Source organism: Malurus melanocephalus, unplaced genomic scaffold, assembly GCF_030028575.1.
Source record: "Malurus melanocephalus ecotype Western Australia unplaced genomic scaffold, MMel_1.1 scaffold_51, whole genome shotgun sequence".
NCBI classification, from domain to species: domain Eukaryota; kingdom Metazoa; phylum Chordata; class Aves; order Passeriformes; family Maluridae; genus Malurus; species Malurus melanocephalus.
In genome coordinates, this window is record NW_026623283.1 from 2,621,410 (window position 1) to 2,635,570 (window position 14,161).

Below are 14,161 nucleotides of genomic sequence, written 5' to 3' on the forward strand. Positions count from 1 at the left end.
CCCCCTCCCCCCGAGGACATATTGACATAGGGTCACAAGAAGTTACTGTGAAGAACTGGTGTTCTAAATTCTCAAAGTTATTCATACCTCACAGTATAACAGTACAGTAGAGAAGTTACCTGACAAGTGTAGTCTCAAAGAATTAGGGAGACTRATATATATGTGCCCTAGTGGTGTTTTGGTTTATTAGAATGTTTTGGAATGATTGGGTGCATGTGGTATTTGGGAAGCTGTTCAGTGTGTATTTTAAGCATCTGAAAGTGCTGGTATAAAAATTCCTGGCAGGAATCTGGATGATATTCTGAATTACTATAGTTGGTCCCTTGACATTTTTTTTTTGTATGCAAGAGGCTTTCCACTCATTACATTCCTTTAAAACTATTTAATATATTTATTTTTCAGTTGCTAGCATGATATGAAAGTACTGCATATAGCTGCTGCTTCTTGAACAGTGGCTCAAGGTTTTAGGTTCTTTCCCCCAGACATTCCAGTGAAAACAAGTGAGAGAAATTGCCTTTGGTGTATTCTCATGTACYAGGCAAGACATTTACTTAGGCTGCTTGTTCTTTAAACAGGTTTTCTGACAATAAAAATTTCACAGTCTAGAAAGCTRTCATGAAATATTATACATCTGACTTTTCTTAAGCCTTGCACAAAGAGAACAGATATTGAAATACTTTTATACTCTCTAATGCTTCAACTTGGTAGCATATTATGGTAATCCAGAAGTGGTTCGCRTTGTACATGCATGTAATCAAGTCCTTGCTGTTTTAAGGCTTAGATGTAATACAGTAATTCTGAATATATTAAAAGTGTATTTTAAATGRGACCTTCTATTTTTGGATCTGGTTGCTTTTTTTGAGACCATGCTTTCAGAAAATCTAAGTACTTGTTTAACTTCTTAATAATSTAATTGAAATAAAGCAGAACATTCAGGCTTTGATAGACAGGAGCACATAGACATATGATTAAATGTCCTTCTTGAAGATGAAGGCTTTTCTAATTTGGAGCTTCAATCATATGTTTTGCAGCCTAACGGAGTCATTGCCTGATAAGTAATGTATAGACTGGATAGGTAGCTCTGTGCAGGCAGTGCATATCATAAAGAGAAATTAATGCGTCGTGCGTTTGTGGTCTGTCTGTTAGACCACAGAAGCTCTAGTGCACTTGATTTGGACTAATTCTGTGAGCAGAGCTGCTGAGTTTAAARAACCTGTCTTAGGAATAAATTTTGAATAACATTATCTTGAGAGAGTTGGGACAGCTAAGGACTTGTAACCAAAACTGGTAATGATGAYGTTTTGCTGAAGTTGATAGAAATGTGGGTTTCTGACAGCTGTCTTCACATGTCCTAAATTCATAACTCAGTATCTATCTTGTAATTTTATCCCATTATCTTAATACCACTCTGTTATAACTTTTAAGTCTTTCTGTAATTGCACTTTTCCCCCAAGGGCCTGATTTTTACCAAACAAGCATTGGTTTTGAACACTCATAGTTTTCAGGTAGTTTTCTTTTTCTGTTTTGTTTTTTCAGGAGGGAACCTTAGTTACAGGAAACAATAGAACTCTGAGTGAACAATGTCAAACCAGGTTTTTGTATGGCACTGAAGCATTTTCATAATGGGTGGAGTACTTGAAAAATCTCTAGGGCATGAGAAAGAATTACTTACAGTGCTTGCAAATGTTTCTCCAAGAAAGATTAGTAAATACCTGGTACACTAAATAGGAGTGTAGCACATGTGCTGGGAGTTTGTTCTGATACTAACATTTTTTTTTCTAAAAGTGGGAAGTGCGGTGCTAGGTGTCAGATCCACATATATCCTTACACCTCTTCACAGTCTCACCACGTGTATGCAAGTCCACGTCTGGGTGCTGGTTATGGTAAGCCTGGGGTGTCCTGGGGCACAGGGGCCTCTCGGATCTCACCCTGCTCACACCATGGACAAGCCAGCCCCCAGGGGAAGACACATAAAAGACCCTTTCTGTTCCATTAATGTTTCCTGGAGCAATGTGTCTCATATTTGTGCATGTCTTAGCTTCTTTTAAACTTGAATTGCAGGTAAAAGCCTATAGCTTGAGTAACTTAAGCAGAATTGTTTGTAAACACAAGACTTGAAGGAGCTTCTCCAAGAGCTCTGTTGTTGCAGTTGGGAGCAGCATGAGAGAAATGGAAGGATAACTTGTGGTGCTGAACATATTCCATTCATTCTCCTTCAGCTTCAGCGCAGGAGGCTTTAATGATTCTATGTGATGTTTCTAAGTGGTGAAAGTCACAGACACTTTTTTTACCTAAATACACTGAGTTGTTTGCAGGCACACCAACAATATCCTTCTGATGTTGCAGCTCAGGAGACTGCCTGGCTTGTTTGCTCTATGGYGTGTACAGAGTAACTTCTGTTCTTGGGTAGTAGCCAAGGTTTGAGGCAGCTGGGCAGACTCAAGTGAGCCTTTGTGTGACGGTAACAAGGATGTTACCTTTAAATTCCTGCTTGTAGGGAAAGTTTCAGCCCTAAGTTGCATCGATTTTTGCTRCCTCTGTGGAGACCTTGGCTGTCTGCCTCACACCCACCCGACTCTCTTCCACCCCCGTTGCAGCGAGTTAGTAATTTCCACCTTAGGACTAATGCCACGATTTGCAATGGATACCTGTCTAGAAGCAGGCAYGGCTGTTAGGAAGTTATTTTCAAGGCTAGACATCAGACACTGTGGTGTCATGAGGCCCTAAAGGCAGACGAGTTCTGCATTCCTTTCTCTAATGCTTTTGTTCTAGTTTTCATATTTCACTCAAAATCTCCATGCTTTCGTGTTAGAGTTTCTGTTTGTACTCATCCTTCTCAGCCCCTTCTGCTTTGAGCACGCTCTGATGTTTTCTTGCTTAYGGATGATGTTGAGATGTTTCAGTGCTGCATGAAAGCACAAAGCTTAGCTTTGTCACCTCCCAGAGACAAAGCAAAAGTGTCCACAGGCAGATGAGTGAAAAGGAAAYGCTGACAGGTCTGAGTGCTTGGCAAGCTGTGGTCCTGATGACTGTAATTTACCCACCCATAGGGCTGACCCTCCGTAGCTCATTCACATTTGTTCCTGCCTTATCCTGTGTCATAAGCGCCGTTAGGGTCAGAGCCAGGGAAGTATGAGTCTTCTTACGAGGAGCATACAATTTGAGGAAAGATGTCCAATTTCCAGGAAATCCTGTGTAGTGTGAAAGGTGTGTGTGATCTGCGTGTGTGTGCGTGTATGTGACTGATAGAAGTTGGCAAAAAAARTGGATCTTTAGAGTTCCTCAGTGTTTACGCACAACAGGGCAAGATTGACCCTTCCTTGCCACTGATTCACATTGGTGCAGGATTCAGACTATTTATATAAATATCAGTATATTTCTCTGGATTAGAATGCCCCTGAGTTGTGTTTAWCCRTGKTCCACAAAATCTCATGGAGSCTGTACTGCTGTATGGTGGAGGYTTTTTTWAGKATTTRAGGTGTTGCACTACAGTTTCAGTGRCACATTTCTTGCTTTGTTTGAGATGCTTTCCTGAACACGTAATTTGTGTTTGTGAGCATGAAAGGGAAGATTTGAATGCTTAACTGTGTATTTTATTTATATGAGGTTCCATTGTTTTTCAGAAACTTTTCATTTACTTTAATTTCTGATCACTTTTGTTCACATAACCAAATATGAAATGGTCTTTCCTCTTTGTCACTARCTCATTCTTCAGTGACTCCCTCTTCCCCTGCACAACACATACATCCAAGATGATTTATTTTCCATCTAACCTATTGGCAACTCACTTGTMATTACAATAGGAATTTTAATCCTCTGTGAAGAGGACTGATGGATGTGTAATTAGCTAATGACAGTCTGTGGGACTAAGCAAAGTGAAAGCCATAAAAATTCCGAGCAACTTAGGTGGGACTTCATGGCTTCCCTGCAGTACCTGGAAAAATCAGTTCTGCTGGGCCTGACCTGGAGAGTGGCTTGTGGACMAGCTGGCCTCTCAGGGAACATGGAATGAGTGCTCTTCCTGGTAGCCAAAGTGTTTCCTTGAAGAGCTGAGCAGGCAGGGCATGGAGCTGTCTCCATGTTCTCTGATCCTGTTCACTTCACTTGAGGAGCTCCAGTGGAGTTAATGAGGCAGCGGGGAGGTGAGCCTGCCTGGGCTGTCTGGGATGCATCCTCTCATCTGCCAGGCTTGCTTGGTGGTGTCTGCTGGAGATKTCCACAGGGTGCTTTGCCTGTTTTAGGGAGAACCTCAGCCATGCTCTGGCACCCTGGTGTGAGGGACGGGTGAGTGTGTGGAGGGACAGGGAGCAAAACTGAATTTAACCTGCAGTCTTCGGGGACAAGGGTTATCATCAGTGACAATGRGATATCATGAGTCCCTACAGCCGTCACATTGTGGCATCAGATTGCTGCTAGTGCAGAGCGGTGTATTGGGAGCCTGCTCCTCATTGTCACTGTTGCTGTCATACTGAGTGCTGGATTTAGGCCATCTAAAATTAGCCCTTAGCCCTAAACCTCAGTCATACACCTGAATCTTCCTACGGCTGCTTTAATGCTGCCTGCATGCAGGGTCACAGCCCTTTCAGTTATAAGAAGAACACTGGCTTTTGAAACAGCTGCATCCATTTTATATGAATTCCCACAACCTGAAATACTCCTACCTGTTCTTTTGTGCATCCTCCCTTTTAACACTGCTGCCTTTTACTGTGTTAATAAAGAAATTTCAGATCAGTGCASAGTGAGGGTGAGTAGCTCACCTGTACAGATGCAGCTGCTGTTGAAAGCAGCCTGAGTAAACGTGTTACGATTCTCCTGAATACTAGATAACGTCTAGCATGTAGGTTTAAATAACAGGTAGTTCTTGATYTGCCGTAGTGTTTCAAGTGACTCAGTGCTCCCCCCCACCCCTCTGCAGTAATTACAGAAGATTGTTGCAGTTCCTGACTCAGAGGGAGGCTTCCTTCTAAGGCTTCTTGCCAYGCTGGAACTCCAGCTCTGCAGCAGTATGGAGCAAATTGTGAGTGGCATCATGGTAGCAGGCCCCAGCACTGCAACAAGAATAATGTGGGAATAGTATAAGTTTTGAACTAGTGATAGTAAGCCATAGAAGGAGAGTTTACTTTGGATTTGTGGTTAAGAATTTGGTTGCTAGAATCTTGGCCGTAACTCTCATATCTCTTAAAACCGTGTGCTTACAAGAAAGACATTCCAAGGTAAAAATCTGATGGCTTCTCTGACAGGCTAGGCTAGGAAACTGCAAAGTAAAAAAATTAAGAAGGGGTGAAAATTAAGTAAAAATTAAGAAGGGGTAAGCGTGCTCTGACTCAGATTTGTTGTGGTTTTTGGCTTTTGAAATTAGAGTGTCTCCTGCAGATTGTGGGAGTCGCAGGGCATGCAGCTTAGGAGACATGCCTGGGGATGGGCTCAGCTGTGAGTCAGGTTATGAGATGGGAGCTGCAGGGGAAGGTTCCACAAACTCCATGAGCCCCCGTCATTCTCCTTCTAGGGAGGAATTTAGCAGCTATTGCGAGGCAGTACATCACATATGCATTGACTGCTGCTGCCTTGGCCACTTTGGGAGGCACAGAACAGCAACAGGGACCTGCTGCCAAATGTGACCTGACAGCTGGGCCCAGAGGGTGCTCAGGACTGCAGGGAAGGCCAGCAGAAGGGGACCAAAGGGTTTGAGTCTCCAGTTCACCTCATGAGATGTCAGATCTGATAGATAGGTATTGATTGTTTTCATGTTCATGCAGCCTTCATTTGTCATGCAGTTCTCCACACTTAAGCAAGGTGCTGCTGCAAGCAGCTGTGCACAGCTGGCCATTGGGTCTCTGCTTGTAAAATATATGTGAAGGTTGTCTTGCTATCAGCTAACTATATTCAGAAGGAGGTCTGTAAAAGTTGGGCCAAGTTTCTTAAGTGTAGGGACAGATTTTCCTGTGCCTTAAATACTGCAGCAAACACCTCAACACTGTCTGTGTTCAGGTGAGTAAGATCTGCAAACACACTTTCTATTATTTCATCTTAAGAACAAGGATATTCTCCTTAATTCCTTTTTCAGTATAAGAATGAGGGTCTTGAGATTTTTTTATGATTATGATGCAGTGTTTCCTAATGCTTAGGCCCGAAAGCATCAAGCCTGAAAGCAAGCATGATATTTGCATTTGCTGCTCATCAAAGAATAGAAATTTCATTCCCAAGCATTGCTGTGTAGTGAAAACATAATTCTGCTGAGCATCTCCCTGTCGAAGTGCTAGTGCACTTAGCTCTTGGTTCACAACCACCAGTTAAATGCCTGAGAGGCCTATGAAATAAATAGAAGAGCTGGATGCCAGGAAGCGGGATGCACAAAAGCTTCTTGCTGGCATCATTAAGGCAATGCAAGAAAAGAGGACTGYGCATGAAATGCTCTTACTCCAATTTTGGTTTAAGCTCCAGCTTAAACCAAAGTAGCACATGCAATCTGGGGCCCTTTCCTGGGTTTAGATGCCTTCACCATCCCACCCCTCTCACTGTTGAGTGCCAGCTCCCTGTCTCAGGGACAACTTGTGGAGAAGGTGGAGTTCGTGGTGCCCACCACCTACATTGGCACACTAAATGTCTGAAGTGCTTGTCTGGAAAGTGGGAATCTGTTCCTGTCTTGCATTGCCTAAGGGAGTTCCCAAGCCACCAACTGGAATAGAAAGGGGGAGTGGAGACACTCACTGGAACTGTGTGGGTGCAGTGAAGACTGAAGGATCCCATTTGGGTAGGAGGAGTATGAGTCTGAAACTTGTTTGAAAAGGCAGAGTGATATATATATATATATATATATATATATATACTCATGAATCAGTTAACTTTTTAAATTAACAATTTATTGTCCCAAATCAGTTCCCTGCTCCTAGGATTCTCGTGAGGGCTCTGGTCACCATACTGTTACATGTGACATAGGTAATGCCCCATCTGTGTGAGTTTTTTTTTTGTTTGTTTTTTTTCTATATTTTGATGTTAATTAGCCTGACTGAGGTGCTTTGTGCCAGCAAGGTGAATATTCTCAGAGAATCCAGCCAGTTCAGGTCTTTTGAGGARTTGTGCTCTCTTTGTGAATTTTGAATGACCTGAAGTTGAGACTGGTCCCAAGATATTGAATGGTACATTTGGGTGTGCAGGTACTCTTATGGATCTGAGGTGCCAAGATCTGATGTGAAAATTTTCAAGGCAATAGAAGTTGTGACTTTGTGTGATGTTTCAGCTGCCAATTTCTCTTTTCAGGCTGTGGACCATTAATGACTGAATGGGTTCTGCTGGGAAGGCTGGTCCAGACACCATGACAACTGACGAGTCAGAAGCTGGCGACTTAGTTCTGGAGCCTCTCCTCACTTGCAAGCTATGTCTCTCTGAATATTCCCTGGATAGGATGACCACTCTTCAGGAATGCAGCTGCATCTTTTGTACAGCGGTAAGATCTGTCAGTGCCTCTAAATTGCAGGAACTGGTAACAGGAGATGAACAGAACTGGAGAGATGGGATTGTCTTGTACAAGAAGTGTGTGTTGCCCATGCTGACACAGGATGCTTTTCTTAAAGAGCATTTGGTGTTAGCTTGTCTTGCCTTATTGAAAGAGTTCTCTTGTTATTTTGCTTTTGGTAATTTTTAACTCTAACATATATTCCCATAGCAAGTAATAGTAAAACCCAGTAGTAAATGGAAAAAAGGTGCAGTTTAAGAGTGTTGGAGAACATACGCAGTGTGCATGCAGTCCCAGTATGTACTTTTTTTCTGAAGCAAAAWTTTGAAATATCATAGGATAGCTGTGAGCTTTTGTTTCCCTGCTATCCTTTTCTTAGTTCTCAGAGACCTTTTAAGTCTTTTATGTAACTTTTAAGGGCAATCAGAAAACGTAAACAGAAATGAACCTTGGCCTGCTGAACCTTTGCCTCTGTGCTGCAGGGATGTTGCCCAGGTCGTGCATTGCCTATAGTTGTCAGTAAAGATCTTCTGGCCTGCAAATTCAGATCAAATAAAGCTGGTGGAAATGATAAAGGCAGAAGTTGAATGAGCTGATAAAAGCCCTACAGATAGTAGTACTCTTCTGGTCTCTTTGTCAGCTTGGGGAAAACGGACCTAGTTTTTCTGGTGATAGACTTTGATGTACCTGACTAATGGATTTTGGAAACAGGCCAGAAGTCACTGGAGGATGTTTGCGTGGTTTTTGGGGTGTGAGGTTTTTTTTTATTTTTTTTTTTTCTTAACACCAGAATAAACCTACTTGATTTTATTTTTTAAAAACAAATTGTGAATAAGAAAGTATGTTTAAGTTTTACCCTTGATTGTTTGAATTAATGGAAGAAATTTTGTATTATTGAAGCCAGCTAGGGTGAGAATATCTTCACTTATACTGAATTCAAAGTACCTTAAACAGGATGAGAATCTAGCTGTGTGTTTCAAGAAGCTAGGGTGAAATTGATTAATATGCATTTCAACCTGAACTTCATGAAGTTTGTTTTCCATACCGACTGTCACAGAACATTTCTGTATTTTAGTTTGCAACAGAAGTTTTAAGAGCACATGCCTAAAATGTAGGTGTGAAGATACTGCTTTAAACAAAAAAAAAGACAATTGGAGAAGCTGATGTCTTTGCAGTAGTCCCATTCCTATCTGAGTGTCTCTGATTTGGTGTCATTAATGGGACATTGAGCTCAGTGTTAGCAGGGCACAGTAACCCTTAGGGAAGSTGGGCAGCTGAGGACYGTGCCAGGCAGAGCTGGRCTCYGTACTCCTCCAGGACATGGCCAGAGGGAGAGATCAGTGATGGCTGGGGATGTTGCTGTCCCCACATTTCCCCTGTTGATGCCACAGCTGCCACCACGTCCCTACAGCCCTTAGRTGGCCAGCCCCATCCGCTGTGAGCTTGGTGCTCCAGTGCCRTGACAGCCACATGGAGGTTRTTTGGCATCAGTGCAAACTTTGCCRACTTTGTCTCAACAAGAGGCAGCCACGAGTGACCCAGTGCAGCTTGGAGAAGCCTTTAGACACGCTCTATTTATTTCAGTGGGTGTGATGTGTCTCAGTGGTGCTTGTTCTCCAAGTCCAGCCTTTGTCTGCCTGCTGTTGTCTGTGTCTGAACGTCCTCCTGGTGGATGTGTCTGGGCTGATGCCTGCCTACAAGTGTGGATCTTGCATCTTGTAAAAAAGAGAACTCTGGAAACTTTTAACCTGGCTACCTGGCTTTCTGTCTTGAAGCCAGAGCAGTTTCTGGGAGGCCATAGGAGCTTCACTTTTGGGCAGTGTCCAAAAAGCAGTGTCAGGAGCAGCTTAACATGAAGTGCTGGACTTGCGTGGGGAATTGCTCGGGGCACAGCCTGGAGTAGTTGTACTGGTGTGCCATGCCCTGAGTTTCCTCTCACCYGTGCCAGGACATCTAGATAACTTCACGCTACGCTTAAGATTTTGGGATGAGAATGTCCACTGTGAGCTATGAGATCGAACCYCTTTCAGTTTTACAGTTTTCCAGCTAGTAATGCTCTCAGCTTGTATAACTTATTCTTCTGTCACTGAGGGTAATTTTACAGAGGCAGGAGTAGTATTACATTTGAGATAGAAAAGGGCTTGACATGGACATAATAGGTTCTGCTCCAATAAGCTGGAACTATTACTTTGGGTAATTTTTTGTTCTATTACAGGTGAGGTATTTTTTTGGTTTTTTTTTTTCCCTCTCCTAACTGTAACGATGATTGCTTTTCACTACAGCATTTGTGGCTGTGGAAATAATYGGACATTGTTGCTATTTGGATATCTGACAGGGTGAGGTTATATTTCCTTTCCATTTGTAGCCTGTAAAACCCAASCATTCAAATGACTTAGAATTGTGTGCGGCTATTTTTTCAGCTCTTGCAATAAACAATATACCTTGTAAAAGCTGTGTTGTAGCCATAGTAAGTAAACTGTGCTTTAGAATGTGTATGTTTGCATTTTGGTGGAATGTTTCTAGTAGGGCAGGAGCTTTTCAAATAACTGTAAACATTTTTACTCTCTCTGAGCAGAAAAAGCAGATGGCTTGCAGAACACACTTGCCATTTTACTTGGTAGTTCAGTCAGGTCTGAAGAGGCATCAGCCTTGTATTTCTCAGCATTTGATGCACTTGGCATAAGACTCCACTGCCGTGTGAGATAAGCACACATTTACACATCCCAAGAATCTGGAAGTGGCTATAGTRTACCTCATGACTCAGTTTAATTTCRTTTGGATTTATATTAGTTCTGAATGAAAGACTGATCTCTGAAGAGGGTTGGGCAGGGGTGTGAGATATATTTTAAAAGTTTTAGAGGACTACACTTTCCATGATTCAGTTCATTTCCTGTRTCTATAAAAGCTTTGCAGAGTGTGTGCTGTGATGCACACTCTTGCATACTTACACTCAGCAATATAAGTACTGGTCAAGCTGCATGATTTTATGGTGCTTGTACTTTTCGCAAAAGGGGAGGGGGTCTCATCTGTTCCTCATACTGCTCATCTCGTTTCTTGTCTTCGCACTCATCCTTGTGTTTGTCCTTCTTACCAGCAGTCCCATTTTGCAACCAGCAGTTGCAATTTTTTCTTCCTTGGATGTGCAACAACTCAGGTTTTTGCCCCTGGGGTGGTCATGGTGCTCACCTGTGTCTGTGAAATAATTGTACACTGTGTCTGTCCACACCATCATGGTACTAAAAAGACAGTATTTTAATGCACTTTAGTGCATCTGGGTCCAAAGCAAACTAATACTAATTACATCCTAATTGGTCCTCTTACAGAATAATACTTTGAATATTATACTTATTTCTAATAAAATTTCCTAAAAGTTTGCTCTTTTCCTTCCTTTCCTCCTCAGAGAGCTCTAGCAGTGCCTCACGAAAGTACTATTCAGGAGTTCTCTAGTGGCATAGTGCCTGGAATGGATGGTCCACCCTCTTCACTTGTTGCTCAGGCTTTGGTGCTCGTTAGACTATCTGGAAAGTGTGCATCTAGGAAAGTCCTGCCTTTCCAAAATATGGCTGAGACTGGGAAAGCAGCAGGGAGAGACAGTGGGTGGTGTGACCCACTGGCATCTTTGGCTGGAAATGCCCTGGTACCTTGTGCATCTGGCATCTTCTTGGCTGGAAATGCCCTGGTACCTTGCACAGCGTTATCTGTCCTTTGGAAGCACTTGTGAGGAGTGCAGGACTAGTGGTGACACTGGAAATACCAAGGGTGCTGTGAAGGACTTGGTGTGAGTCTGCAGCCTGTAAGCAGTCCTGGAGGTGAGCTTTTAGCAAGGTGTGGTGAGATTGCCCTGGTGGCAGTGATGACAGAATGGAACCAGTGCAGTGCTGCTGAAGAAACGAGGTCCTAGGGGTCAGTAAAAAAGCTGGTGTTGGCTTCTTCCCTGCKCACCAATCTTTTTGGCTTTGTCTTTCCTCTTTTTTCCCTTCCTCCTAAGCATTTSAGAGCCCCAGTGAGAGCCAGGTAAGCAATAAATGGGATTGCTGCTATTTATGTCAAGCAGCAGCTTATGTCCATCTATCCTGGCATGGGGTTCGAGGTGCCAACGACAATGTGTTACAAACTGAAAACTGAACATGCTTTCAAGTGTGTTACTCTGTGTTGTTGGCACAGGTTGATGCAGAACTAGCATGATTCACCTTTCTTTTTTATTCCCAAGGAAATTCTTTGTTGAGTCTTGTACTTCTGAGAAGCATATGAGGCAACTGGGTTACAAAATMTGCAAAACAAATACCATGATGATCCAGCTACCTGTTTGTTATGTTCGTGCACGTGATGAGATTCCTTCAGCCTTGGAAGGAAAAGTCAGCATGCAAGCCCAGGTAGTTTCTGTGCTGTTTTGTGCCTCTACAAGTAGGAGATGTTCCAAAGGCGATTGGATAGCAAGATTTTCTGCTGTAGCTATGAGTGACAGCAGGGCTAGGGCTAGACATGGGCTAAAAAGGCTCTTTTGCTGCTGTGGACAGCCTGGTGTCAGGGCCTYGGAAAGAGTCTGCTGCCAACTGCTTCTGCCAGAGGAAAAAAAGAAGAAACCCTTAGATAAATAGGAGTTTTGCTGTTGGTACTTCATCAACAAGACACTCTAAGGCTCCTCTGCTTTCCTTAACCTTTTTAAGAATAGCTGTGCACTGTCCTGCCTCCTTTGGGTGGCTGAGGAGTGACATTTCGCCCTTAGTGCTTTGAAGTTCCAGATTGTTTGTGGAGGGGAGCACTGGAAAACTGGAAAAACTAATGTGAAGGGTCGCCAGCAAAAACCAGAAAAGTCTGAGAGCAGAGAAGACCAAGTAGGTCAAAGACAAGGAGGGGGYGGATGGCAAAAAGAATGGGATGCCTGCTGAGTGAAGGAGATGTGTATGAATAATCCACTGAAATAATACTTAGTAAAAATAATAAGTTATGGAATACTTGGATTTGCCATCATCTAGCCAACACTGGATTTTAATATTGCTTCTGTTTCTTTGTGCTAATTTTGAAAAAGGGGTTTGTTCTCCTCTTTTTCCTCTTTTTCTCCCCATCCTTGGAGACATCTCTGGCTGCACCAGAATGTTCACTACCTTCTCCTCTTCCTAAATATACCTTGTGCTGMAATGCCCCACTTACTTTATATAAAGCTCACCTCAGGTTGTTTTCCATTTGGAAGTGTTGACATTTGGGATTCTTTTTTTTCCCAGCTCRACATTTGAAATGTTTCAGAGTAATTTTGTTTTCAAGTTAAAAAAAAAAAAAATCCTACACCTGCTAATACTGGCACTGAACACAGAGAACTTCTATAGTAATTTAAATGGTTTAAGAACTTMTTGCATGCATTTGTGTGCAGAGTACCACCATGAAGTTGGTGTTGTCTCCTTGTAAACAATGAAGAAATTGATGTGCAGTAAGTTGTCAGTGCCTCGAAGTGCCGCAGTACCTGAGCCAGACTGTGACATGAGCCTCATGGTCATGTCTGTTTTGTAGCTGTTGGTAAGGCCAGGTTTGGCATGACACAGGTTTTTGGAAAAGGAAATGATATTTGCAGCTGGTTCCATTTTATGAAGGGTGAGTTTCTCTGGTCCTTTTCTGTTTGGTGGTACCACTATGACAACCATTGCCAAGAACCTGTCCTGATTTTTATGGAAGGCTGCAAGGATGTTTTGGGCCATGGGTAAATTGGTTTCAGACTGTGTTTCTGAGCAGAATTTTGCACCACTGGTAGATATTTTGAGACAAAGGTGATGACAGTATATTTCTCAGATACATTTGAAAGGTATCATTAAAAACAGGCTTGCGGAGCAAGAGGAGGCCATTATATTCTGTTCCATTTTTCATGTTTGCTTGGTGTTTTCACTTCGTCATGACAAAATAAAATGCTTGTTAGCGGTGTTATTCCTTCACATATACTAAGCCATGAGCTGACTGTATGTTCTTTGAAGCTACAGGGGGATTTTTTTCACTTTCTTTCAAGGCATCTTTCTTGATTAGGCTCTTACGTGATCTGATCTTCTATTCATTTGAAAACAACTTCATTTGTTACGTGTCTGGTTCTTAGCAGTTAAAATGGAGATTGGGCAATATGCATATTTGATTAGAATTTTGTTTCTTACTTTAAACCATGCCTACCATGAGTTTATCTGCAACAAACCAGGAAGTGACTGTTTTTATTGTGTAGTTTCTAAAAGCTTTCTTTAATTGGAGAAGCCTCACCATTTTTTTCTAAGTGAAATGCAAATGCCTTCAAGCTAATTGCCAATACATTGTTTCATCTAGTTTTAAGATTTGCTGGTACTTAAGAGATTGCAGGAGTTTAAGTACCACACACTGAAAGTTACTGATCCATTTTAGAGATTGAACAGGCAGAAGTGCAGATGTCATGGCAATGATAAACATATTATTAAACATTATATAGAGCTGCCATAAACACTATGAGTACTATCTGGGAGGGGGGGTATATTTATTTTAGTACACAGTTGGTTAGATGCTGGTTAGATCAGGTGCTTAAATTTAGAGTTCTGACGTTAATTGTTTTCACTAAAATTAGTAGTACTACATTGTGTATGCACTGAAGAAAAGGTAGCATTTCTAATGTATAAGAAATAAATGAACATTATGTCTTACTGAATAAAAAGTACATAACCATGTCCCAGAATTAAATAAAAACTTAATTCCTATCTGTTCCTCTGA

The 14,161-nt window shown here is 42.1% G+C and overlaps 1 protein-coding gene across 1 annotated transcript in view; it reads left to right on the forward strand.

Moving 5' to 3' along the window:
• Positions 1-14,161, forward strand: part of RNF144B (ring finger protein 144B) — a 52,778-nt gene that overhangs the window by 9,951 nt on the left and 28,666 nt on the right. The window contains exon 2 of the mRNA XM_057365367.1: positions 7,258-7,444. Within this exon, the coding sequence (XP_057221350.1) occupies positions 7,280-7,444 (165 nt within the window). The 5' untranslated portion in view covers positions 7,258-7,279. The remainder of the gene's footprint in view (positions 1-7,257; positions 7,445-14,161) is intronic.